This window comes from Cololabis saira, chromosome 10, assembly GCF_033807715.1.
Source record: "Cololabis saira isolate AMF1-May2022 chromosome 10, fColSai1.1, whole genome shotgun sequence".
Lineage (NCBI taxonomy): Eukaryota > Metazoa > Chordata > Actinopteri > Beloniformes > Belonidae > Cololabis > Cololabis saira.
The window spans coordinates 47,661,321-47,685,501 of record NC_084596.1 but is presented as its reverse complement, the minus strand read 5'-3'; the positions used below and the strand labels follow the sequence as shown (position 1 = coordinate 47,685,501).

General features: G+C 46.7%; 1 protein-coding gene across 1 annotated transcript in view; it reads left to right on the top strand.

The window, feature by feature from the left end:
- LOC133452277 (uncharacterized) overlaps positions 1-24,181 on the top strand; it is a 73,803-nt gene that overhangs the window by 10,554 nt on the left and 39,068 nt on the right. The window contains exons 3-4 of the mRNA XM_061731497.1: positions 3,811-4,875; positions 18,717-18,931. Of these exons, the coding sequence (XP_061587481.1) occupies positions 3,811-4,875; positions 18,717-18,931 (1,280 nt within the window). The remainder of the gene's footprint in view (positions 1-3,810; positions 4,876-18,716; positions 18,932-24,181) is intronic.

The following is a 24,181-nucleotide window of genomic DNA, read 5'->3' as shown; positions in this document are numbered from 1 at the left end:
TTCTTTCAGGACACAAGTTTCCTTTTTCACAGTTTGGTTTTAGCCTGATCTTTTAGTGAACAACTTAAATTTTGCCTCTCAATTTTGGAAACCCCAAACATTGAACAGACAGTTTCCTGTCATAAACATCAGACAAGACAAAAATTAGACAAACATAAAACACAACCATTAAAAATCATTCCAATAGAAACCTCTTCTCGTTATTCTGTACTTTTAAAAAGTCCCCTGACTTTAAAAAGCCGGTCCCCTGACCGAGTTAGATGTTGGTCTTACGCACTGCTCTTAGGCTAGTGTTTTTAAAAGTCCCCTATGCCTTCATAAAAATCGGGTCCCCGACCCGCCGCCAAACACCGTTTTCGCTAACCTCTTGTTAGTATACACAGAAATTTCACTCGTATTTTACATAAAAATACTTCAATACCCCCAAGCATTAAGTAAGAAGAGGTTTCTCACCAGTCTCTTAGTGCCTTCCCCTGGCTCGGAAATCTCGTCACCTGGACTTCCTGGAACAGCGCAGACCAAATCTGGGCCCGTTCCCTGAAGTCGGAAACGCTGTCGACAGATTTTTAGATGGCCTCCTTTGATCCTACGCCGTTCCAATCGTCAGAGCTTGAGATCCCGGGTTTCGGCACCAAATGTTAGGTTCCTAAATCAACATACATCAATTAATAACTTAGGAAAGACACAGAGACTGGTAGAAATGATTTTCAGGCCTTCTGCGCAGAAGGGAAGCAAAGTCGGAGCCCTGTCGAGCAACATGGCTCTCTGGCTCTCGACGAAATGCTTGCTGGGTCCTTCTTTGCAGGAGGTATTTATTTGAGAAACCGACAGGCGTCGGCTATGTTAAGACAACCAATGGTAGACAGTGGATGGACAATGAGAGGAAACAAACAGATAAACAGGACATTTCCGTTGAAGAACAACTAATCTTATGGTGTGCAGAGCAAACAGACATCCTTTCTGTTGAGGGTGTTCCAACAGACTTGTCTAACTGACCATGAGACTGTTGTGGACCAGCCCAAACCCCTGAGCAGTTTAGGGAGTGGCTGTTGTAACTGGTAACATGTGATAAGCAATTGTCTAAAACACAGTCAGCTCTTCAAGCTGACCCGCTTCTGATTGTTTCATAATGACAACTTAATTCAAAAGAGTTGATTAACCTCACAAGAGCTGGTCCACTGTTCCACGGCCGGGACGAAAACCGCATTGTTCCTCCTGAATCCGAGGTTCAACTATCGGCCGCATTCTCCTCTCCAGTACCCTGGAGTAGACTTTTCCGGGGAGGCTGAAAAGTGTGATCCCCCATAGTTGGAACACACTCTCCGGTGCCCCTTTTTAAAAAGAGGGACCACCACCCCAGTTTGCCACCCCAGCGGCACTGTCCCCTTCCTCCATGCTTCCTCCATGCATATATATATATATATCAGAATCAGAATCAGAATCAGAAAAAGCTTTATTGCCAGTTCAGACATAAATCAGACGAGAGAACTTGACTCCGGTTTACACCGATGGCACCATTAATACGGACGCCATTTTTAGAGGAAGGATGACACTGGAATGGGTGGGGGGGGGGGGAGGCATCTTCACACTGTGTATTAATACCTAGTGTCAAGGTGCAAAAAAACACCTCAGCACAGAAAAGCAACATACACACAACAAACACATATGTTATATATAACTATCTATATATATATATATATATATATATATTAGGGCTGTCTAACTTAAAGCGTTAACGACGCGTTAACTTCACGTTCTCTTAACGCCGACAATTTTTTTAACGCACATTTAAAAAAAAAAGAAAATTGAAAAAAAAAAATGTCTGGTGAACTGAATGATGGAGAATGAAAAGCGACTTTTGAACAGCAAGTTCACTTTCAAAAAGATGCCAGATGGTTCGCTGGACAAGACTGAAGTTATTTACATATACCATCGATTTGAAATGAATTACCACCGAAGTATTGGTATTTGAGTCTCAAATACCAGAGAGCGCCGCGCTGCTCCGCCCCCCCCCTCGTCAAAATCAGACGACGCTGGATAGCAGCTTGCAAAAAAGGACGAGTCAAATCAAATCAAACTTCATTTGTGAAGCACCTTTCTTACAAAATAAGAAATGCAACACAAAGCGCTTTACATAAAACATATAACTCAACAATGCCCCCCCGCACACACACGCGCACACACACACACACACGCGCACAGACGGGCGCACGCACACTGCGATTCTCACGAGTGCACTGAGGATCAGGTGAGGAAACGGCTGAGTTACTCCCCCTACATGTGCACTTTATTCGTTTGTAATTTATTTTTTGTATCCCCCTGTTTTGATCCCTCTTAGGAGAAGGGGATATTTTTTAGCCTTTTATTTTCCTCTGTATGAGGTTAGACATAATTACATGGAAAATTTAACTGACCAATGTACTTCTTGTACAATGTTTGTGATGCATATGCTTCATTGTTTTACTTTGAGCTGCTTAAAAAAACAAGGAATCTTAAGTTAGTCTTTACAAGTGTAAAGTTGGGGACTACATTGTGTTTGTATTTATGAAGGAACGTTACATTCAGGTCAAAAGCCTTTTTTGTGGCAAGTTGAATAAACATTGGCATAAAGCAGCATATTTGCCCTTTCTCATGTTGTTAAAGGGATTAAAAAACATAAAAACCTTGAGGTAATTTAGAACAGCACAAAATGTGTGAATAAATTTGCAATTAATATGCGATTAATCGCAGGTAATTACAGAAATCATGGATTAATTGAGATTAAAAATTTTAATAGTTGGCCAGCACTAATATATATATATATATATATATATATATATATATATATATATATATATATATATATATATATATATATATATATAGTACATTATATTTGTATTTGCATTTTATTGTGTCTGAGTGCATTAAAGAAAGGAAGCTTTGGCTTGCAGGGTGGAAGGTTCCAGCATCCTCAGCTTTCCCCATAGTTGAAATGTTAGTGTTATTATTAATTTTTGGGGGATGGAGGGGGAGTTACTTCTACCTTTACGTTACCTTTTAATAGTGCTGAAAAATTTGAACCGAAAGCTTTTTCCACCTGCAATGTCTTATATATAAATCCTTAATTTATGAAAGGTTTTGATTGATTCATTGATTGGTCTCTTGGGTTCTGTCCTGGGTCGGTGGGGGGTGCTGCCCTTGTGTCAGTGGTGGCCCTGGGGCTGTAAGTGTCTCCAGGGCTTCTCTGTCTGCCATGGTGTGGGGCCACCTGGTGGTTGCTTGCCCACGGGGTATCTGGGACAGCCTATGAGGATGGTGGCAGAGCCAGTGATGTTCATCACTACCCTTGTTATTGTTTGTAGTATTATTTATAACACCAGCAATCATGATATATGATTGTAAGATCGCTATTGGCTTTATATATATATATATATATATATATATATATATATATATATATATATATATATTACATATATATGTGTGTGTGTGTGTGTGTGTGCGCATGTTTATATTTAAATGCATGTTCATAGATGTATGTCATTTTGATTCTGTCCCTGATAAATAGTGATGCTTGGCAGTCAGGTAACTGAAGGAACATGTATGTGCGTGTGCAAGATATGTATGTATTAATTTCTATGTTACTGATCCATGTTTATCCATTATGTAACAATATAAGAGTTTAAAAATGCTATTGTAACTTTAGAAGGCAATTTGAAAATAGAAAACTCTAACTAGCAAGATATATAATTTAGTTTGACCATGACTATCTTATATTAAAAAATATTTATAATTGAATCATTCTAATGACATGTAATGTTTCAACAGAGAGCTACAGCTGGACTTACAAGGACAACACTTGAGCTCACAGAGGGCAGCCACGCCAGCAAAAACAACTTTTCCCCTCTTACACAGCCTGAGGATTCAGTTACCATGGAGATCAGTTCATCATCCCCATTGTCAGACCTGGAGAGACACAGCTGCACCAGTCAGGACGTGGATGACCTCCAAGAACCAGAAGTTCCTGGAGAGGAAAACAAGGCCATAGAGAAAGGTCAAAGGGCGACAAATGAATGTCACTATCTTGTTTTTGACACTGGAGACCACAAGAGAAAAGACATGGAACCAGGTGAAGGAGGAGAGCAGGAGGAAGTTTGTATGAGAGGAGAAACTCAAGAAGAAAATGATAGGAGATGTAAAGATGAAGAGGAGGAAGATGTGATGAGAGCAACAGAAGAAGATAAAGAAAATGAAGGAGATATTGAAGAGCACAATGTAGGGGAAGTAGAGATGAAGAATGGAGATGGAGGAGAAAGAAAGGGTGACAATTTAAAGAGAAGAGAAACAGAGGAAGAACGTGAACAGAGACAACGCATAAAGGAATGCAACAAATGGGTAACAGAAATGCTGGGGGAGATGAAACGAGATAATCTACCAGAACTCATTGCCACAGAAATGACAGAATGCACATCATCGGATTCCTCAGATGGTCCAGAGGTCACGTCCTTGGAGGTCCATCAACACGACCCTGGCACCAGAGATGACCTCAGTGACAGCCACCTTAGTGATTGCCTCCAAGCAGAGCTGGCTATGATATCCTCGGACAGCGATGTGGGTGAGGAGCAGTGGGCCATCTCAGGATCCTGTGATGTCACCGGTGAGGCACGGAGAGGGGAAGTCATCTCTGATGGAACATGCAATACTAAGAGAAAGATGGAGAGTACAGCAAAAGAGGAGGTAGAGCAGGAAAGTGGAGCCCTGGAACAGAAGGAGGAGATAGAGGATAGAGGGACAAGCAGGGAAGATGATGAAAATCAGAGATCAAAGAAAGATGTTTTCCTCCTGTCTCCTTCAGTCAACTACACAGCTGGCTCAAGTGACTCTGACAAGAAGGTAAGTTCTCTCATCGTTCACTTGAAGCCAATCCCAACCAGAATACTAAAGTTCTTCCTTAGAGTAACATTTCTGTATTGGGTATTAAAAAAATCTGCCATGAGCAGGCTATGTACCATAACATTTTGAGACTGCTTAAGCTAAACATCCCTTTAAAAATAAACAGGATGCCTTCAAATATGTGATAGTTTGTGGTAATTCAGGAGTTTAACCACATTATAGCACAAAAAGCAGCTGGACCTTTGACAGAATCCACTTTGTCAATAAAATAATAAAAATTAAAAATTCTCACAGGTGGCTATTGATACATCAGTCGCAGCAGAAGTGCATGGGTTAACAACTGCGTTAAGTGTATCAAATAACACCTTGGGACAATGATTGCTGTTAGAAATAATATTAAACAGGTACTGAGATTTTGCTTCATGTACAGCTGTGATAATCAGTGATAATCAGTCCCTTAATATTTCTAGAGACACATGCTGTTTGTCCTTCTTCAGTCTGCAACGTTGTCTGATGGCACGAGTGGTGTCATTCAGCCTGGGGTCCATTCTTTGCATGGCAGATTTTTGCCTAAAAGGGGCAATATAGTACAAAATCCCAGCACAGGTGGAATGAAAGGAAGAGATAAAATGATCAGGACAGAGAGGGTCATCCAAGCCATTAAAGGGAAGCCTTTTGAAATCAGTGGCGAATTGGTCAGATGGGCAACAAACGTGAACCTTACAATCCCCACAGATCAGGAGCTTGTCATATTTTGGGAGAAAGTCAGCAAGAAACTCATGAATAAAGTCCTTGTTATGTTTCGGGGGGCGAAAGGCAACTGCACACAACACAGGATTTGCGAACTCAACTGAAAACAATTGTTGTTGAAATGAGGAGTGGGGACTGCAGGGTCCACCACCCGTGGGGAGCTGAAGAAGGAACAGCTGGGTTGGAGGAGCTCTGAGAACGCGCTGTTATCACCTGGTTTCAGCCAGGTTTTGGTCAACAGGAGGAAGTCCAAAGAATGCAAAGTAAAAAAGTAATTTAAGATAGAAGTCTTATTTACAACTGATCTAGTGTTGATAAGAGCCATGCGAACAGAACCCGGATCCATCTGTTGGGAAGCCCGGTTAACCGGACAGAGATTTTCCAGAGTGCGGCCACATCTACGAATCTACGCGGGCCGGCAGCAGGGAGGTACCGGCCTCCGCTATGGCCGGTACCAGCCATCGGTAGGAGTAATCCATGCAGCCTCGGATGTGCGCAATCACTGAAGAGCCCAGACAGCGAATGGCGAGCGTTGTACGTGGTGGACGAAACAAGACGAGCTTTCAACCGGTGTACTACTCTACCTCTCTTTCCTGGTCTTCTTTTTTTTTTTTTTTTTTGGGGGGGGGGGGGGGGGGGGGGTGACGACCTTCACTGCCAATCCAGGAAGCAGGAACACACGGAGACACACGTCAAGCACTGGAAATCTGCAACAAAAAAACCACAAACAAAGCACGAAACCGGCACGGAGCCAACCAAAACATGATCGCAGTCTGAGCTAAGCTATCGCTACCGCTACCTAAACCCAAAAACTAGAGAGCCAGCATGCAGGTGAACAAGCCAGTGTGTATGTCTATGTGTGTGTGTGTGTATGTATATGATCATGCGTGTGTGTGTATGTGTGTGTGTGTGTGTGTGTGTGTGTGTGTGTGTGTGTGTGTGTGTGTGTGTGTGTGTGTGTGTGTAATAAACCAAACAAAGCTCCACCTGAAGTGTATCTATAGTGGGGGAGGGGGGGGAGCAACCCCGCCACCCGCGAGACCAGAGGCCGACACGGAAGAGCCCGGAACCCAGGCCACCGGCAACCCCACCGAGGGGAGAAGTAGGAGGGAGGCAACCCACCGCTTTCCTGGTCTTCTATGACTGTTGTTGCGTGGGGACCAAGCAGGTAAACGCCATAGGTAAAAAGGTACAGACGCAGACACAGGTGGAGGTGACTCTGTCTGATTGTTAAAGTCCTGGATCAGTAGGGCAAAACAGCCCACCATCACCGCTGTGTTTGCTCTGCATCTTCCTACGAGCACAGACATAACGAGCACAACTCTGTATCTGCACCAGGACTGTGTTGATTTGCCGCCCGCTGTTTTGACACGCATGTTTGTCAATGTGTGGTGGTGATGTGGATCATAAATGTGAGGGAAACTGTCACAGACAGAAAACTGACTGAACTGAATTAGCTCCCTGAAATAAATCCAGGAGGATGAAGGTCTAAAAAAAAGTATGGTTACTGGTATTAGATAAATCATGATAAATCTAATTAGGTTCATTACTGTGTTTTACTTTTGCATGCGCATGTCGAGTACAAATAACAACAATGTCACATCACCCGTGACCCCTGCATGACCCCCGGAAGGGTATAACTTCCGGCGTTTACATGGGATTGGTTCCTAGAATCTTCTTGCGAGAGCACGAGGATTCTGAGTGACCGGCAGGCCTGGCGGTCATCCGGGACTCATAGAACCATAGTCACAGTCGTAACTCTCGTTCTATTTCGTGCCTACTGACCGCCAGGCGGTGCTGTAAGCACTGGATGTCAAATACCAACAACGTCACGAAGAATCCCGGTCACCTACCTCACTGACCAGGGGCAGAAGGACCTGGGAGCAGAACCACGCCCAACGGTTGGGGGGTGGCGACGTCTATTCTGTAGAATCTGGAGAACGTGCCCGGCGACGTCCACAAAGACGCGGTGCAGATGTCCTCCAGAGGCCCCGCTCCCTTCAGGGCAGCCCATGAAGCTGAGACGCTTCTGGTCGAGTGGCACCTCACTCCCATTGGCAAGGGGCAGCCACTGGCCCTGTAGGGGTGCTCGATGGTGTCCACCACCCAGTGGGACAGGCGCTAGAAACGAAGCGTCTAGAAACAGCACGACCTCTGTTAGGGCCACAGGCGCAGTAGCATCAACATAAGCAGTGAGGGCCCGTACAGGGCACAGGGGGCTCGGCCCACTCTCCGCATGCTGGGGGTTGAACCGGGCCAGCTGGATATGCCGATTAGTATGAGCGTGGCAGGACCTTGGGCAGGAACGCCACGTTCGGCCACAACGTAGCCCCTGAGCCATCTGGGTTCCACCTCAGGCAGGATCCGCTGACTGACAGGGCATGTAACTCACCGACTCGCTTTGCCGATGTCATAGCGAGGAGAAAAGCCGTCTTCATAGAAACCCTATTCAGGTCCACCTGGGCCAAGGGTTCAAAAGGTGGAGAAGAGAGGGCACCTAGCACCATGGACAGGTCCCACACTGGGGCCCTTGAGGTCCTTGGGGGGCGCAGCCTCAGAGCCCCCCTGAGAAAGAGAGAAACCAGCCGGTGGCACCCCACGGTGGCATTCTCAACCAGGGCATGTTGTGATGAAATTAGTGATGCACCGATTGTTCGGTAACCGAAATTGTTCGGCCGAAAATGGCAAAAAAAACACTTTCGGTGTTCGGTGGAATAAGTGGGCCCCCCTTGGGGGGCGCAGCCTCAGAGCCCCCCTGAGAAAGAGAGAAACCAGCCGGTGGCACCCCACGGTGGCATTCTCAACCAGGGCATGTTGTGATGAAATTAGTGATGCACCGATTGTTCGGTAACCGAAATTGTTCGGCCGAAAATGGCAAAAAAAACACTTTCGGTGTTCGGTGGAATAAGTGGGAAAAAAACCGAACAATTAATAACGGCGTTGTAATATAAATAGACTGGCCGCTCCGTAACTGTTGCGCACCACAAACATAAATCGTTGGCCAACCAAAAACTAACCACATAACACTCCCGTAATGGTTGCGCACCACATAAAGTGTTGGCCAACAAAAAACTAACCACATAACACTCCCGTAATGGTTGCGCACCACATAAAGTGTTGGCCAACCAAAAACTAACCACATAAGAATTTTACCTAACATTCACCAGCAGGTGGAACCAAAACAACATAAATCAATCTATTACAGGTGCGTTTAGATGACGAAATCAAACAGCGAAGAGCGTGGAGTGAAGTGGTGCGGTGCAAACATGTCAGCAGTGTGGAAGTATTTTAGAGTGGCAAAGAATAATACAAGAATGGCTGTTTGCAATGAATGTTCTGCTCAAATATCTAGAGGGGGCACATCTGCAAAGTCTTTCAGCACTACAAGTTTGATTTATCATTTGAAATGATAAAAAAACCCTGAGCGCTTTAATGCATTTTTATTGTTTTAAGGCCTATGTTACAATGTTCAGTAAGTTAAGCCTAACGTAAGCTCAAAGATGGCCAAAAAATGTATTTTGCTAATTTATTTATTTTAAGTTATTGTTCTTTGCTGGTATAATGTCTGCTGGAATATTTAAGAAATGCTGGGAAATTAAAAAATGTTCAGTTTTTTATGTTCAACAAATGTTTTCTACCTTGTAATTTTGTAAAATATATTTTTCTTTTAAAAGCATGCCTAAATCAAATTTATTTGATTTATGCAATGGTGAAAATAAATGAAAAACTGCGAAGAACCATGTTCGGTATTGTTCGGTATTCGGCCAAGTGTTTATTATTATTTTCGGTTTCGGCCACAAATTTTCATTTCGGTGCATCACTAGATGAAATGGCCGCCACGTACACCCTTAAGGTGGACTGAGCACGGCCACCATCCAGGAGGGACTGAAGGAACTCCAGGATCATGGCCACGGGGCAAAGTACAGGGTCCTCTGTCCAGTCTGCACACCAGGCAGAGAATCTCCTCCACTTGCACTCATACTGGAGGCGGGTGGGAGACGCACGGCCATTCAAGATGGTAGCCCTGACAGGCTCAGTACAGCTTGACACTAAGGGGTCGGACCCTGCAGTGGCCAGACCCAGAGTTGAAGGCGATGTGGGACGGGGTGCCAAATCCGACCCCCCAGCTGGGACAGAAGGTCCCTCCGGTCGGGGAGGCGCCATGGCACGCCGCAGCAGAGCCTTCGCAGCAGTGGGAACCATGGTTTCCCTGGCCAGAAGGGGGCCACCAAGAGGAGCCTGTGACCTTTTTGGAGGACCCTCTGCAACGTCGGCAGGATCAAAGGTAGTGGGGGGAACGCGTATAGGAGCCCGTCGGGCCACTCGTGCCCTAGGGCATCCTGACCCAGAGGACTGGTCTCCTCTGTCCAAGAGAACCAGAGGGGGCAGTGAGCCGAGTCACCCGAGGCGAAGAGGGCCACCACTGCTCTGCCGAAGAGGACCCAAATCGTCCCCACTACCTCCGGATGAAGCCGCCACTCTCCCGGGGGAGGCTTGTGCCGGGACAGGAAGTCCGCCACCTGATTCCTGTCTCCTGGCAGGTACATTGCCCGCAGGCTGAGCAGGCGAGGAGCGGCCCACGTCAGAAGGCCCCGGGACACCCGCAGCAGCTGTGTAGACCTGGTGCCCCCCTGGTGGTTGATCTGGGAGACAGTGGACATATTGTCCGACCGAACCAGCACGTGCCTCCCCCACAGGTGAGGTGAAAAGTGCTCGAGTGCGAGGTGTACAGCACGGAGCTCCAGCACATTGATGTGGCGTGTGCGGTTCCGGGCAGACCACTGCCCTTGGGCAGGCCTGCCGCGCCAAACAGCACCCCACCCTGAGAGGGAGGCATCCGCGGTGACAGTCTCCCGGAAGGAGGGGATAGTGCTCAAGGGCACACCCCCCAGCAGGAATGCCCTGTCTTTCCAGGGTGCCAGGGCATGGACACACACCCGCGACACCCTGACCAGACTGTGCCTGTGCCTTTCGGCATCCAGGCGAAGGCCGTTCAGCCACATTTGTAGGTGGTGTAGCAGGCCCAAAGTCACAACAGCCGAGGCGGCTGTCAGTTTGCCCAAAAGCTGCAGGAACTGGACGTAAGGCAGCCGTCTGCCCCTCCTAAATCGGGGGACGAGCCGCAGGATGTCGCTCACACGCCGCGGTGAAAGACAGGCCCTCATTGGTCACCGAGTCGAGCACCAATCCCAGGTAGGCGACTCGCTGGGAGGGAACCAGACAGCTCTTTCCTCTGTTCACTGTGAGCCCTAGCTTGGCCACATGTGACAAATGGAGGGCTGTGCCCTCTACCACCTGGTCTCGGGACGGCGCACATACCAGCCAGTCGTCCTAGGTATGGCAGAACCTTCATACCCTGTGCCTGCAGGGGAGCAAGGGCTGCCGCCATGCACCTGGTGAAAACTCTCAGGGAGAGCCCGAACGGGAGTACCCTGAACTGCTAATGGCGGCCCTGGTAGGCGAACCTCAGGAATCTCTGGTGCCGTGCCGGGATCGGCACGTGAAAGTAAGCGTCCTTTAGGTCCACCGTTGTAAACCACTCCCCCTGACCGACCACACGCAGAGCATCTGCTGTGGTCAGCATCCGGAAGGGCAGGGCCTTCATGTACCTGTTGAGACCTCTCAGGTTCAAGATGGGACGAAGGCCGCCGTCTTTCTTGCTGACAAGAACGTAAGTCGAGTAGAACCCCCGGGGCTGCAGCAGGGGGTCTACCGGCACGATGGCGCCCTTGGCCAGTAGGACGGACAACTCCTGAGCCAGAGCCAGAATGGTTGCCGGGTCTCTGATGATGGTCATCTTGACCCGGCCGGAGGTAGGGGGCCGGTGTCGGAACTGCAATTCGTACCCCTGGGTTAAGGTGGAAGTCACCCAGGGGTCCGATGAGCAGGCAGCCCAGTACGCCTAGGGGCAGACGAAGGGCCTCTCGGTGTACTGGAACCTCTGCTGTGAAGCGCTCTGCTGTGAAGGTGCACCTGTCGCTGCCTGGTCTCATCGGCCAGGGCGGTGCGGTTCAGAGCTTCCAGGGCAGTTGCCCCAAACAGCTCCCCTGGTTCTGCTGGTGCCTGCCGAAGAACCCTACGGGCAGTCTCCGTCAAGGGTGACTGCGCCAGCCAGACATGACGCGCGCGTGTACCAGGGTGGACATCAGCCGCCCCAGCTCCCTCGTCTGGGAGGCAAAAGCCTGTAGGGACACATCACACATGTCACGTGTGGAATCGTCCACCTGTGCATCCTGCAGGGAAGTGGAGAGAGCCAAAAGGAGATGGGAAAGGGTGTTCCCTAGCCGGCCAATGCGCGCCGCTGTGTCATAGGCCTTACAGATATACCCATCAGTAACCTTACACTGGGTAGAGGGGCACATGTGGCTGAGACCAGCCACCTCTGCATCCTCCATCGCTGCCAGAGCGCGGCCATCTGATGACGGCCTGGAGAGGGCTGTGACATCTCTCCAGCATGAGTGCAGCTCCCTCAGAAAATCCCATGAAGGGGGAATGGTGAACTCCACTGGAGGCGCTAGAGGCCACCTCCGCACGCGGTGTACCCAGCTGCAAGTGCACCAGGGCAGTGCGGATAACGCTCCCCACGGAGGAGCAAACCGTCCCTTCTCCAAGAGCTCTGGGCAGATGAGTGCGAGGAGAACCCGAGCCTTGTGAGGCTGGGCCCCCTGAGGACACATTGAAGTGGCTCGCCGAGGCTGCAATGGAGATGGCGTCCTCTGGCAGCGGCGGCGGCGACCCCAGGACAGACCCTGGCATGGCAGGTTCCACCTGGCCAGCAACAGGCTGCAGATTAAGGAGGAGCACCTTCATCTGCTCCATGTCGGCGGCCAAGCGATCCACTTTAGAGGAGAGCTGGCTCGCCAACCGCCGTCGTTTGGGGGGCACCCACCACTCTCTTCGCCGATCGCTTCAGAGAAGTCCCCGCTGGCTGGGATGAGGGGAGGCTGGCTGATGGCTTCAGCTGCTCAGGGCCAAGGCAAGAGATGCAGAGGTCATGACCATCCGCCGGATCCAGGGCGGCCATACAACCTGTGCACGATCGCTCCATCACAGCGACTGGTGCGAGAGAGGAGCGGACACGCTGCCGTCACCACGAATGTGCCGGTCGGAGAGGGGAGCGGACACGCTGCCTTCACCACGGATAAAGAAAAAACAAAAATGTGTCTTTCTCAAAAAGAAAAAAAATCATTTTTTTTTTCAAGAGAAAAAAATAATTGCAAGAAAAAAATCAAATGACAAGTGGGAGCAACGCTGCCCTCACCTTAAACCAAAAAAGTTCAGGTAACAGGAGCAGCTGACAGCTTACCCCTTGTCAGCTTGGCTGGGGGGCGTGGCGGAGACGCCGCCGCCACCAGCGTCACGATCAAATAACGCGCCGGCCACAGCTTCTCGGAGGACGAAAAAAAACGTTACTCCTACCTGAATGGCACAAAGCTGCACCAGGCCGGCGGTGTAGGGAGGAAAGGAAGAAGCTTTAAAGGGGACATATTATGGCATTTAATGTATATTTTAAACAGGCCTTGAATGTCTTAAAAACAATCTAAAGCTTGTTTTTTCTACATAAATCAGAAATCCAGCCTGTGGGCCCTGTCACTAGTTTTACTGCTTCTAACCCCTTTTTCTGTGCTTCATTTTAGGGGAGGGGAGGCTATGATAATGAGGCTCTGTGCTGATTGGCTCCCTGAATGACGTTTAGCAGGGGAGGAGAATAAACCTCGCTCCGGCCAGAGCAGCTGGCTGCGTCGTACACAAACTGTGTCCCATGCGAGAAGCTTCTGCGACAAAATAAAATCCATTGCTTTATTTTTTTTGTATTGGACTGTCCTAACTGGCCGCGAGTTTAACAGTTTCAGTGTGGACAGAGAGCGTCCGATGTCACGCAGCTCGATAGTCGGATGCTCTCATTCAGTTACACCCTGTAAACAGATCTTAAAGCCTGATTTACGGTTCTGCGTTAAATCGACGCGTACCCTACGCCGTAGGCTCGTTACCGGGGAATCAAACCGACAGATTTCGCTGAAAATCTCGGAGGGTGAAGCTGATCCAGCCTGGGACGTACCCCAGAAATCCCTGCTCCCAAAGCGGCCGGGAACCTGGAGAATTTAGTCGGACGGACCCCGCTTTGGGAACCAGGAAGTAGGCTGGAGCAGCGCGCATCATCGGTTACCGGGGATCAAACCAACAGATTTGGCTGAAAATCTCAGAGGGTGAAGCTGATCCGACCTGGGACGGACCCCCGAGGACCCAGCTCCCAAACCACCCGGGAACCTGGATGATTTAACCCGGATCCCCTCCGCCGCGTCCGACTGGCTAAAGGAAGGACCGCTCGAGCTGGCGTAGAGAGCTGGTTGTGGGCGTGGTTTCAGCAGCGGAGGCCGAACCTCTGCGCCTCGGGTGACGTCACCCTAGGCGCAGATTCTAATCTAACGTGACACTGGGGGATACTGTAAGGCGGGGGTCACAGACCTTGCAGAAATTAATGGTATTTTGTCTCCCCTGTGCTGGCAGGGTGAGGGGAGACCACTTTATATATGTTAAAACAAGAAAAAAAACGTGTTTTTCATAATATGTCCCCTTTAACCAACCTTCTATTTCCGTCCTGTACTTCCGACGCGCGAAGCGAGAAGAATGAGGAACCGATCCCATGCCGACGCCGGAAGTTATACCCTTCCGGGGGTCATGCAGGGGGTCACGGGTGACGTGACATTGTTGTTATTTGTACTCGACATGCGCATGCGCGAGCGGAGATATGCAGTGCTTACAGCACCGCCTGGCGGTCAGTAGGGACGAAATAGAACACCATAACTTAACAAGAACCTGGAGGTTTCTACCGTCATGGTATCAATCATTAATATGTGTGCAGACAAGGTAAAAAAAAAAAAAAAAAAACAAGAGTCTGGAGGCCTGACCAAACAAAACAATAAGGAAAAGACCATGAGTGAAGCCTGAGCCAACCACGCAATGGGCCGTCGGACCCAGAACCTCCTCCTTGACCTAACAAGAACAGGAACCACATCAAAACAAAAACCGAGGAAAGAAAACCAAACTGACAGACCCCCGTCCTCAAAGCAACACAAACAAAAGAAAAAGAATCACACAGGAGCAACCCTGGCACCAAGGTGAGGCTTCCTGGTCTGAGAGAGAGCGCCTACTCCTCCCGTCCCTTTTAAATACAGGCGGAGCCAGATAATCGCCTGATGCACCTGAAGGGAGCGCATAACAATGTCAATAGAAAGATGTATTTTTAGATATAAATATAGGAGGAGAGGAATATAGGATATATACTGACCTCAAAACCCATTTTTACGCATTGGCTTTTAACCCAGTATGAGACCTCGCTCTGTTTTTAGTGGTTTTATGTAATTTTATTTGTTTATTTAATTGTTTTTATTGTCTTTTATCGTTGATTGTGTGTCCTCTCATGTACAGCACTTTGTTATAGCTGTGGTTATTTTAAAGCGCTTTATAAATAAAGTTGAGTTGAGTTGAGAGTTGAGTAGGAGCTGATATTTCGTCTAACAAACAATGGTGTCAAATGCACACCATGAACAAAAAAATAAATAGAATCAAAATATCTCTTAGGTTGTCAAAGGAAATGGGAAATAAAGGCAAAAATATGCATTGTTAAATAGAGACCCGAGCACATCTGATTCTTATGAAATGGGGTGCAATGTAGTTTGCACAAGTAAAGTGGGAGTTTTTATTAAATAACCTCATAATATTGGCAAAATACTTCATTCATAATGAAAATAGTGGGCTAAACTGTTACCCCACTATTTTCTGCTTTTTTTAAAAAGAGTTTGTACGAGTGGTGTTGCTCTCGTAGTGTGACGTCATCAGCAGGCGCAGGGCCCTGAGCAGATCTGGCTCCCCGAGCACATCTGGTACCGACACAGTAATCATCTTCACCATAGATTTTGGTTTGCTTGTCCAGTGTGATTTGATCCATTTGTCCCTTATGACCTTTAAACATGCCGTCTTTGTTAAAAATTTCTGACCTGGATCCATCCATTATATCAAAGATTTTAGAAAAGGATGTTGCCGAGCCACTTGTATCTTTTCAAGAAATTAACGTCTTTGACATATTTAGGTCAGGTTTTGGCAAATTTCCTTCAGCTGACACTGCTCTTGTGAGGGCTACATTGATGCTTCAGTGGGAACTGGTCTAATACTGAGCTTCTTTATGCTGGTGTCTAGCTTCTCTTTCATCTGGACAACCCCTTCAGTCAGTGACTTACATAACAGTTAAACTGCCATCAACATTTACAGTTAGGCTGAAAGTATTACTTTTGCCCCTGTCAGCAAAGGCCTGGGTCTGTGACTGGTGTGCATACCTGGCATTTTTCTGTCTTTAGACAGGCATGTTTAACATTGCAAAGTTAAGACATGTTTAGAAGGCAGAAATTGAATTCATTATTCTTGCTTTTATTTCTTGGTCAATAACTGTACTCGACTTTTTACCGGTCTGAAAAAATAACCCCAAATTAGCTGCAGTCTGTTCAAAATAAAACTGCGCGCTGTTTGTATGAGATTGCCAGTTTAAGACTTCCTCACTGACTGGAAGTCATTTCCAGGATCAATTTTGAAATCATGTTTTAAATGTTAGAGCTGTCACTGATAAGGCCCCTTAGCTTTGTATACTTGCAGTCAGAGTCTGAGGTCTTCTGAGCACAGCTGCCGCTGGTGTCCCAGCTCGATTTAAAACATGGCCGTCAAGTTTTCAGGGGGTGGGAGGGCAGAGACTCTGGAACGTGACAACCATGTCTTCGTTTCAGAGGCTTTAGAAAAATGCCTGAAAACATGATGTTGCTTTACTCTGCTGCTGTTTCTGAGGACTTTGGTATGTTTTTAATAGTTTTAGTAACTTTTTATCTTATTGTTGTTATTGTATTATGAAGCCCTTTGTGAGTATTGTCTTTGAAAGCTGCTCTATAAGTTAATACTCCTTAATAATCAGTCAGTCGTGGTGCTCTGTGAGGTTCTTTACTTAAATTGATACGTTTACATTCTAATGTAATTGTAAAAGAGTTGAAAAGGACATATTATTAATAAAGGAAATTATTATCCATTAATGTTCTGTAAGTGTTTTTTTGCTTTATTTTCTCAGAAATACCTGCAACCAGGATAAAGACATCAGTGTGGTTTCTACCTATGTGGGGCCCCATGTAGGATGCTAATTGGGGCCCCTTGTTAGACAGTTTACTGATTAGACCAGTGTTTCCCAACCCTGCTCCTCGGGGCACACCGTCCTGCATGTCTTAGATGCTACCCTGCTTCGGCACACCTGATTAAAATTAACAGCGTCACCAGCTTGTCATCATATTCTGTACAACTCTGTTGATGACAGAGCTACTTTTATCACAGTGTGCTGAAGCAGAGAAACATTTAAAACATACAGGACGGTGTGCCTCAAGGACCATGGTTGGGAAACACTGGATTAGAGGACCGATGAACATGCCACAGTCTATTAAAGCTGTTCAGCTTTAATAGCTACCTTCATGACCTCTCATCGTAAAATTTAAATTTAAGTTGAGCCACAAAATTTCAAGTTGACCCCCCTGCCCAGCAGTTATTAAATAATTAATGACAAGTAAACATTCCCCTAGAACAGGGGTAGGCAACCCTGGTCCTAGAGAGCCGCAGTCCTGGATGTTTTAGATGTTTCTCTGCTTCATTACACCCTGATACAAAAGAATGTGTCATTAACAGACATTGACGACTGTTAATTAGAATCAGGTGTGGTGATGCAAGGAGACATCTAAAACATGGAGGACTGCACCTCTCTAGGACCAGGGTTCCCTACCCTTGCCCTAAAATTAACAGATGAGTTACAAATTTTTCTTTTTTTTTCCTCAAAAAGAGAAGTTTTTGGTTCATGAGTGACGAGAGATTCTCCGGTTTGCTCGTTGGAGCTGATATCAACAGTAGAGACAACTTATTTTCCTCTGGAAAGGATCCATGAGGTTTTTGTAACTCACAGTGTTGCAGCAGTTTTCACTCTATGCAGCTAAGTGGAAGGTAGTGCAGAATGCAGGTAGTGGATTTTCATTAAACCAGGAATACTCTTATTGAAAAAACTGAATTGTGTGTCGCCGTCTAGCCCAGAATCTATACTGAAGTATTTAAGTAGGAAGTCTGTAGTTCTTTGTAAAAGAAATCAGCTACAGTTTTAAGTTATTTAATCAATTTTAGCAGCACTATTGATACCGTCAACAATCCTAAACCTGGCTGCCTCCTCCCGTGGTCATTGGGGCTGCGCTCGGGGCTTCCTTCTGTCACCGGCAGGGAGGGGGGCGGGGCTTGCTGTTGGGGGGTTTCCTCCCGCCCTCTTCTGGTCCTCCGTGGGACTGTGGGTGGCCTGGGTTTGGGTTTCTTCCTTGTCGACTCTGGTCTCTTGGGTAGCGTAGTTGTGCCCTCCCTCCTCCACTGTAGTCGCAGTTCAGGTAAAGCCTTGTTTTCACTTTGCACACACACAGTTACACAGACATACACACCTGCTCACTCACCTACATACTCACTCCACAGTTTTGGGGGACAATTCATTGCAGTAGCCTAGTCTTGATTCAGTTTCAGAGACCTGAAATGGTTGCTGTTTGTGTCTCTGCCTGTTTTTGTGTCTATTTGTTTGTCTGTTTGTTTGTTTTCTCTCTTTTCTCTGTTTTCTGTCACACAAGCCTTCTTTCAAAGGCTTGTGTGCTCGTTGTGCATTTCCCTGTGTTTCTCTCATTTCAGACTAGCAGCAGATGCCACCCCTCAAACCCGCCCCTCCCTCATATATATATATATATATATATATATATATATATATATATATATATATATATATATATATATATATATATATATATGAAAAAAAGCATTATAGATGAGATTATATTAAAATGCATAGATCTGCTTTAGGTTTAACCAAACTTGATATTAACCATTAATATATATACAGACAAAAAAAACCAAAAAAAAACACCATTGCACTAAATATTGATTTAAATAGTTGGTAATGGAGTAAATGAGATATAAACAATGAACAAAAGAGATATAAACAATGAAAAAAAAATCCTAAACCTAATTTCTCTTCTGTCCTTTCTTGCCAGATTCCTCAAGATTTCTGTGTGCTAGAAGAAACTCTCAGTGAAAATGTCTCCACTGAGCATGTGGACTTTCTGTTGGCTTGCCAGCAGTGGAAGAAGATGGAAGAGGAGGTCAAAGGTCAGCCCATTCCCAAACCAGAGCTGAGAGCTGGGGGAAGTTTCCAAGGCACCCACTCTTCATTATACCCCCCGACTCGAAGCCCACGCATCAAACACAGGTAGGACACATATGTTGGTGTTTAGGTTCCTCAGTTTATTGTTGATCACACACTGACTCCAGTGAGGTACGCACAGAGCTGAAGACAAGGAAGGAGGCTGGATAGTTCTGTTGATGACGAGCTCCTTGTATCACGGTTTGATAAAAAAAGGGACACATCTGAAACACGCAGGACACCGGCCCTCGAGGACCGACTTTGGACACCCCTGAACTAGAACATCTGGATACTGCATGCAACTATGTCTGGTTCCTGTTTATGGACTTCAGCAGTGCCTTCAACACCATCCTCCCATCCATCCTGGAGAACCAGCTTTCCCTGCTGCAGGTCCCAGTCCCCACTAGGAGGTGGATCATGGACTTCCTCACCAACAGGTCCCAGCGGGTGAAGCTGGGGATTTGAGGGAAGAAGGGTACCAGGAAGCCGTTGATGATGATGGGTGGAGCAGTAGAGGGTTGTGACTTGGTGAGGGAGGATGTGGAGCCAATGAGAAGAGGCTCAGTTGTATTGCCGTGGAGAACCAAATTTTCCTGCTGCAGGTCCCAGTCCCCACTAGGAGGTGGATAATGGACTTCCTCACCAACAGGTCCCAGCGGGTGAAGCTGGGGAAGTGCATCTCCAGCCCCAGGTCCACCAGTACCGGCTCCCCGCAGGGCTGCATTCTGTCCCCTCTCCTATTCTCCCTGTACACCCACCAACAGCTGCGTTTTCCTCCACCCCTCGGTCAAGCTCCTAAAGTTCGCGGACGACACCACCCTGGTGTCACCCAAGGTCACCTTACAAATGATACAAACACACATTTTATAAGTTAAAATACAGTTAAAAAAAGCAGAAACAGACAGCATAAACAAAGTACACAGACCAAAAAATAGAACAAACTGGTGTAGTGTAGTGCACAGTGTCCAGTTAGAGTGAGTGAGCGAGTTTGAACAGGTGAGTTTTGAGTTGGGATTTGAATGTTGTGATGGAGTCTGTCTGTTTTATGTGTGGGAGGAGGGAGTTCCAGAGTCTGGGTGCTGAGCAAGTGAAGGCCCGGGCACTCATGGGGCACCTATGGTGTTGAGGCGTTAAGTGGGAATGTTGAGAAGTCCAGCAGAGGTTGAGCGGAGGGTGCAGGAGGGAGTGTATTCATGTAGGAGGTCACAGAGGTAAGTGGGAGCTAGGTTGTGAAGGGCTTTGTAGGTGAGGAGGAGGTTTTTGTAGATGATGCGGTAGTGGACTGGGAGCCAGTGGAGTTGAATAAGAAGGGGGGTGATGTGGTCAGATGACTTGGTGCGGGTAATGATCCGGGCAGCCGAGTTCTGAATGAGTTGCAGTGTGTCGGTGAGTTTGGTAGGGGGGCAGTGAGGAGGGCGTTGCAGTAATCAATGCAGGATGTGACGAAAGAGTGGACCAGGATTTGAGTGTTGGACTGGGACAGTGCTGGACAGAGTCTGGAGATGTTGCAGAGGTGGAAAAATGCAGCAAAGGTGATGTTGTGAACATGAGGTGGAAATGAAAGGATGCTGTCCAAGCCTGGGACGATAATCAATAAATCAATTAATCGCACGATAAATGAAAATGGACTCGATAATTTTTCCGGCCTCGATAAATGGCCATATGCACGCATATTTGTTTTCTTCGTCTACGGCCTCCAAACACACTGGATGACAAGAGGGCTCACTCTGTGCATCGGTCTTAGCACTTGGGCACGTTTGTTCCTTAGTGGAAAAAAATGAACGGAGTGAACCATCTTGTCAATCATTCAGACTCTTTGTATCTGTGGGGGGAGGCGGAGCCTCGGGTTGAACTGAGGGAATCCTAGTTTCTTAGTTTCTTTTCCTCCGCTCAGTAATATGCTTAAATTCAGCGGGTTGTCTCGTCTGATCTGAGGTCGTAGGCGAAAAAAAAAGGAGAGCGCGGGTAGAGAGGAGAGGGGCGGTGGCGGCCCGGAGGCCGGCCGTCTCTCTCCCTCCAGCCCGCGGCTCAGTGCTCGGGTGATTGCCCGGGCGCGGCGGCGCGGCGACGAGCCGGAGCTCCGTCACCCCACGCGTCCGCCACCAAGATCCCCCAAGTGGATGGGAGCGTGTGTCCACCTCCGCCGGCCATCGCAGGCGCAGTGGTACGCGGTCAGCGCAGAGACCTGAGTCCACCGGCAGCCGCGCCCACCGCGCAAGCAGGGGGCTCAATGGAGACGGCACTCCCTTTTTCCTCTCACCCCCGCGGGTGAGAGCTGCTGTTTGGGGGGGGTGGCGGTTTCTGCGAGGGGTGCGGAGGTCCCCGGGCGGGTCCCGCACGTCCCGACCGGGCGTCCCGACAGTCTGCACTTGGGGGCACGAAGGCTCGAACCCCCCGTTTGCCTGTTTTATTTGTTTTGCATATTTAAAAGTTCTCCAATGTCAAATAAAGGTTTAATTATTACATTTGAAAGGGTGTACTTGCATTATTATGACATATTAACCTTACATAAGTGCTTATTTTGGTCTCGACAATGTCGACAATAATATCGTTTATCGTCAATAATTTGTCAATATATCGTCCAGCAAAATTTGTTATCGTCCCAGGCCAAGCTGTCCAGGATGATGCCAAGGCTCTTGAGTTGAGGGGAGAAGGGTACCGGGAAGCCGTCGATGATGATGGGTGGAGCAGTAGAGGGTTGTGACTTGGTGAGGGAGGATTAAGACCAGGGGTAGGAGGTAGATGGTGAAGAGAAGTGGACCCAATACTGATCCCTGGGGGACACCCAGTGTGACACCTGTGCACCCAGATTTGTGGTTCTTTAATTGTACGAACTGTTGACGGTCAGTGAGGTATGATGAGAACCAGGAGAGTGCAACACCAGTGATCGCAATACCAGCCAGGTGGTCCAGGAGTATTGGGTGAGAAATGGTGTCGAAAGCTGCGCTGAGGTCCAGGAGGATGAGGATGGTGAGTAGTCTGGAGTCAGCTGCGCGGAGAAGGTTGTCAGTGATTTTAACCAGGGCTGTTTCAGTGCTGTGATTGGTGCAGGGACTGAGGTGGGACTGTAATTGTGCGGCAACGACCCGTTCAAGAGTTTTGGAGATGAAGGGGAGGTTGGAAATGGGCCTGTAATGGTTGAGGTTAGATGGGTCGGCACCAGGTTTTTTCAGGGTGGCTGTGATGGCAGCTAGTTCTCCGCTCAGAAGAAACTGAGCTCTGAACTTTTACTGATGTAAGGCTGGTGTAGAGTTAAGCCTTACCTTATTAAATTAAACCTTTTTCGGGTTGTGAGTAGGATAAACACGGGGACAACTTCTGCTGAGTTCCAGTGTACTTTTATGTCCCTCAACAGTGTAGGATTTTAGAACATCAACAGCACCTAGTGCCGTACTGTGGCGTATCACTCCGCCCAATCTAAAACAGACTAATCACTACAGATAAACTGACTAGTGTCATTATAGTCCCTGATTTACATCAGAATATAAAGAATACATTTATAAAATAATGAACCCTGAATTACCAAAATAACCTTCTTAACAAAAATAAATCTCTTCTTACACTTATAAGGTGAGCATGAATCAATCTTTTTATGATGTAAAATTGTATGTATTTATTTACTTTTATTTATTTATTTATTTATTTAATTTTAGTTGTTAAATTTCTGGAAAAGAAAAAAAGTCAAATCATACATGAGAGAAACTATTCAGTTTGTGGCAAAATATTTTTACTTGTATGAAACTGAAGATGCATAATGCAAACCTGACATTTACTTTTAGTTCAGTTTGGGGGAAATGGTTGGCCTGGCTTTCTCTTTAAAACCGAAACAGTTATAAACAGTACTGGAGTTGAGGGGGATGAGGGGGGATGGCATCCCCCCCTGAAATAAAAACGGTCCAAATCATCCCCCCTGTAAAACTGCCATCCCTTTTGTCATTTCACCAATGAATTTGGTTTTACTGCTATTTCAACATTTAGGGCCTGATTTACTAAAGGTTTGCGTGCGTAAAAACGTGTGCAAACTTGACATCACCCGCAAACCAATGTGCAAGCTGATCTACTAACAGCGTGCAAAGAGGACTGCGCCTCTCAAATGAGCAAAATAGCACACGCTATTCATTTAGTAATCAATATGGGGCGTACCCGCCAGAAATCGCTAAATACTGGGAGGGGAAAATGCAAATATGTCCATTTACCACCCGCAATGAGATTTACCAAGCCTGAAAGTTTTTGCGGGGATTGTGATTGCGTCTGTATTTAATACGTTCGAAAGGAAGGTGCTAATCTGCCCAGCATTACGCAGGGATGCTTGTTGGTGCCTGATTTGAGGACTGGGGTGGGGATGGCTCATCTTGTGGTGAGGATTCTCCACATGCAAAAGGAGAAATATTTTATTTGAATGTTAAATCGAGTATTATTCAGCAAAAGGTTGCCACAGGAGGCACATTCATTTTTTTATTTGTGATAATAAATAAATCACGTGTTTTCATGGAGAAAAAAGTGTTTCTTATTGTTCTGCAGTTGTCATACCCCGGTGTTGTGCCGTATTCAGCACCCCTGCCGTGAAAAGCACCCCCTCGTCTGACAAAAATTATATTCTCATTCTGTGTCACGTTCTGTTTAGCGTCCAGTTTTGTGTTAATGATTCATGTTTAAATGCGCTCATGGATTCCACAATAGTCATACTTTCCCACAATCACAGTCACAGATAACAAAAATCAGGTAAATGGTTATTGATGTCATTAATTAATAGCCTGCTTACTGTGTTGTCTTCCATAATATTTGTAAATATATATAATATAAACTCCTAAGTATGTGTTTGTGTGAGTGTGTATATATAAATATATTGAAGTGTCAGTGTGTTGTTTTTTTTCTTGGTCTACTTATCATTGAATATACGAGGGGGTGCTTTTCACGGCAGGGGTGCTGAATACGGCACAACAATTTGCCTTTTCCACTAATATCTCTAACTCCAACTCGTCAAATTTCATTTTGCGCTCGCAAACCGTAAGACACGCAACACCTCATTTAAATACTGCGGTTTGCACCTGTTATCAATTGCGCACGCAATCTTAGTTGATCACCCGCAAAACACACAACAACAGCACGTGCAAACTTTTTCAGTGCACACGCAATTTAGTACTCTTTATTTAGGATCTTAGTAAATCGGCCCTTAGAGTCATCACCAGAAAAATAACTTATTTGACAATTCTCACCTGTTTCAAGTAAATTTTCACTTGAAATAAGTAGAAAAATCTGCCAGTGGGACAAGATTTATCTTCTCATTACAAGCAAAAAAATCTTAGTGAATGAAGT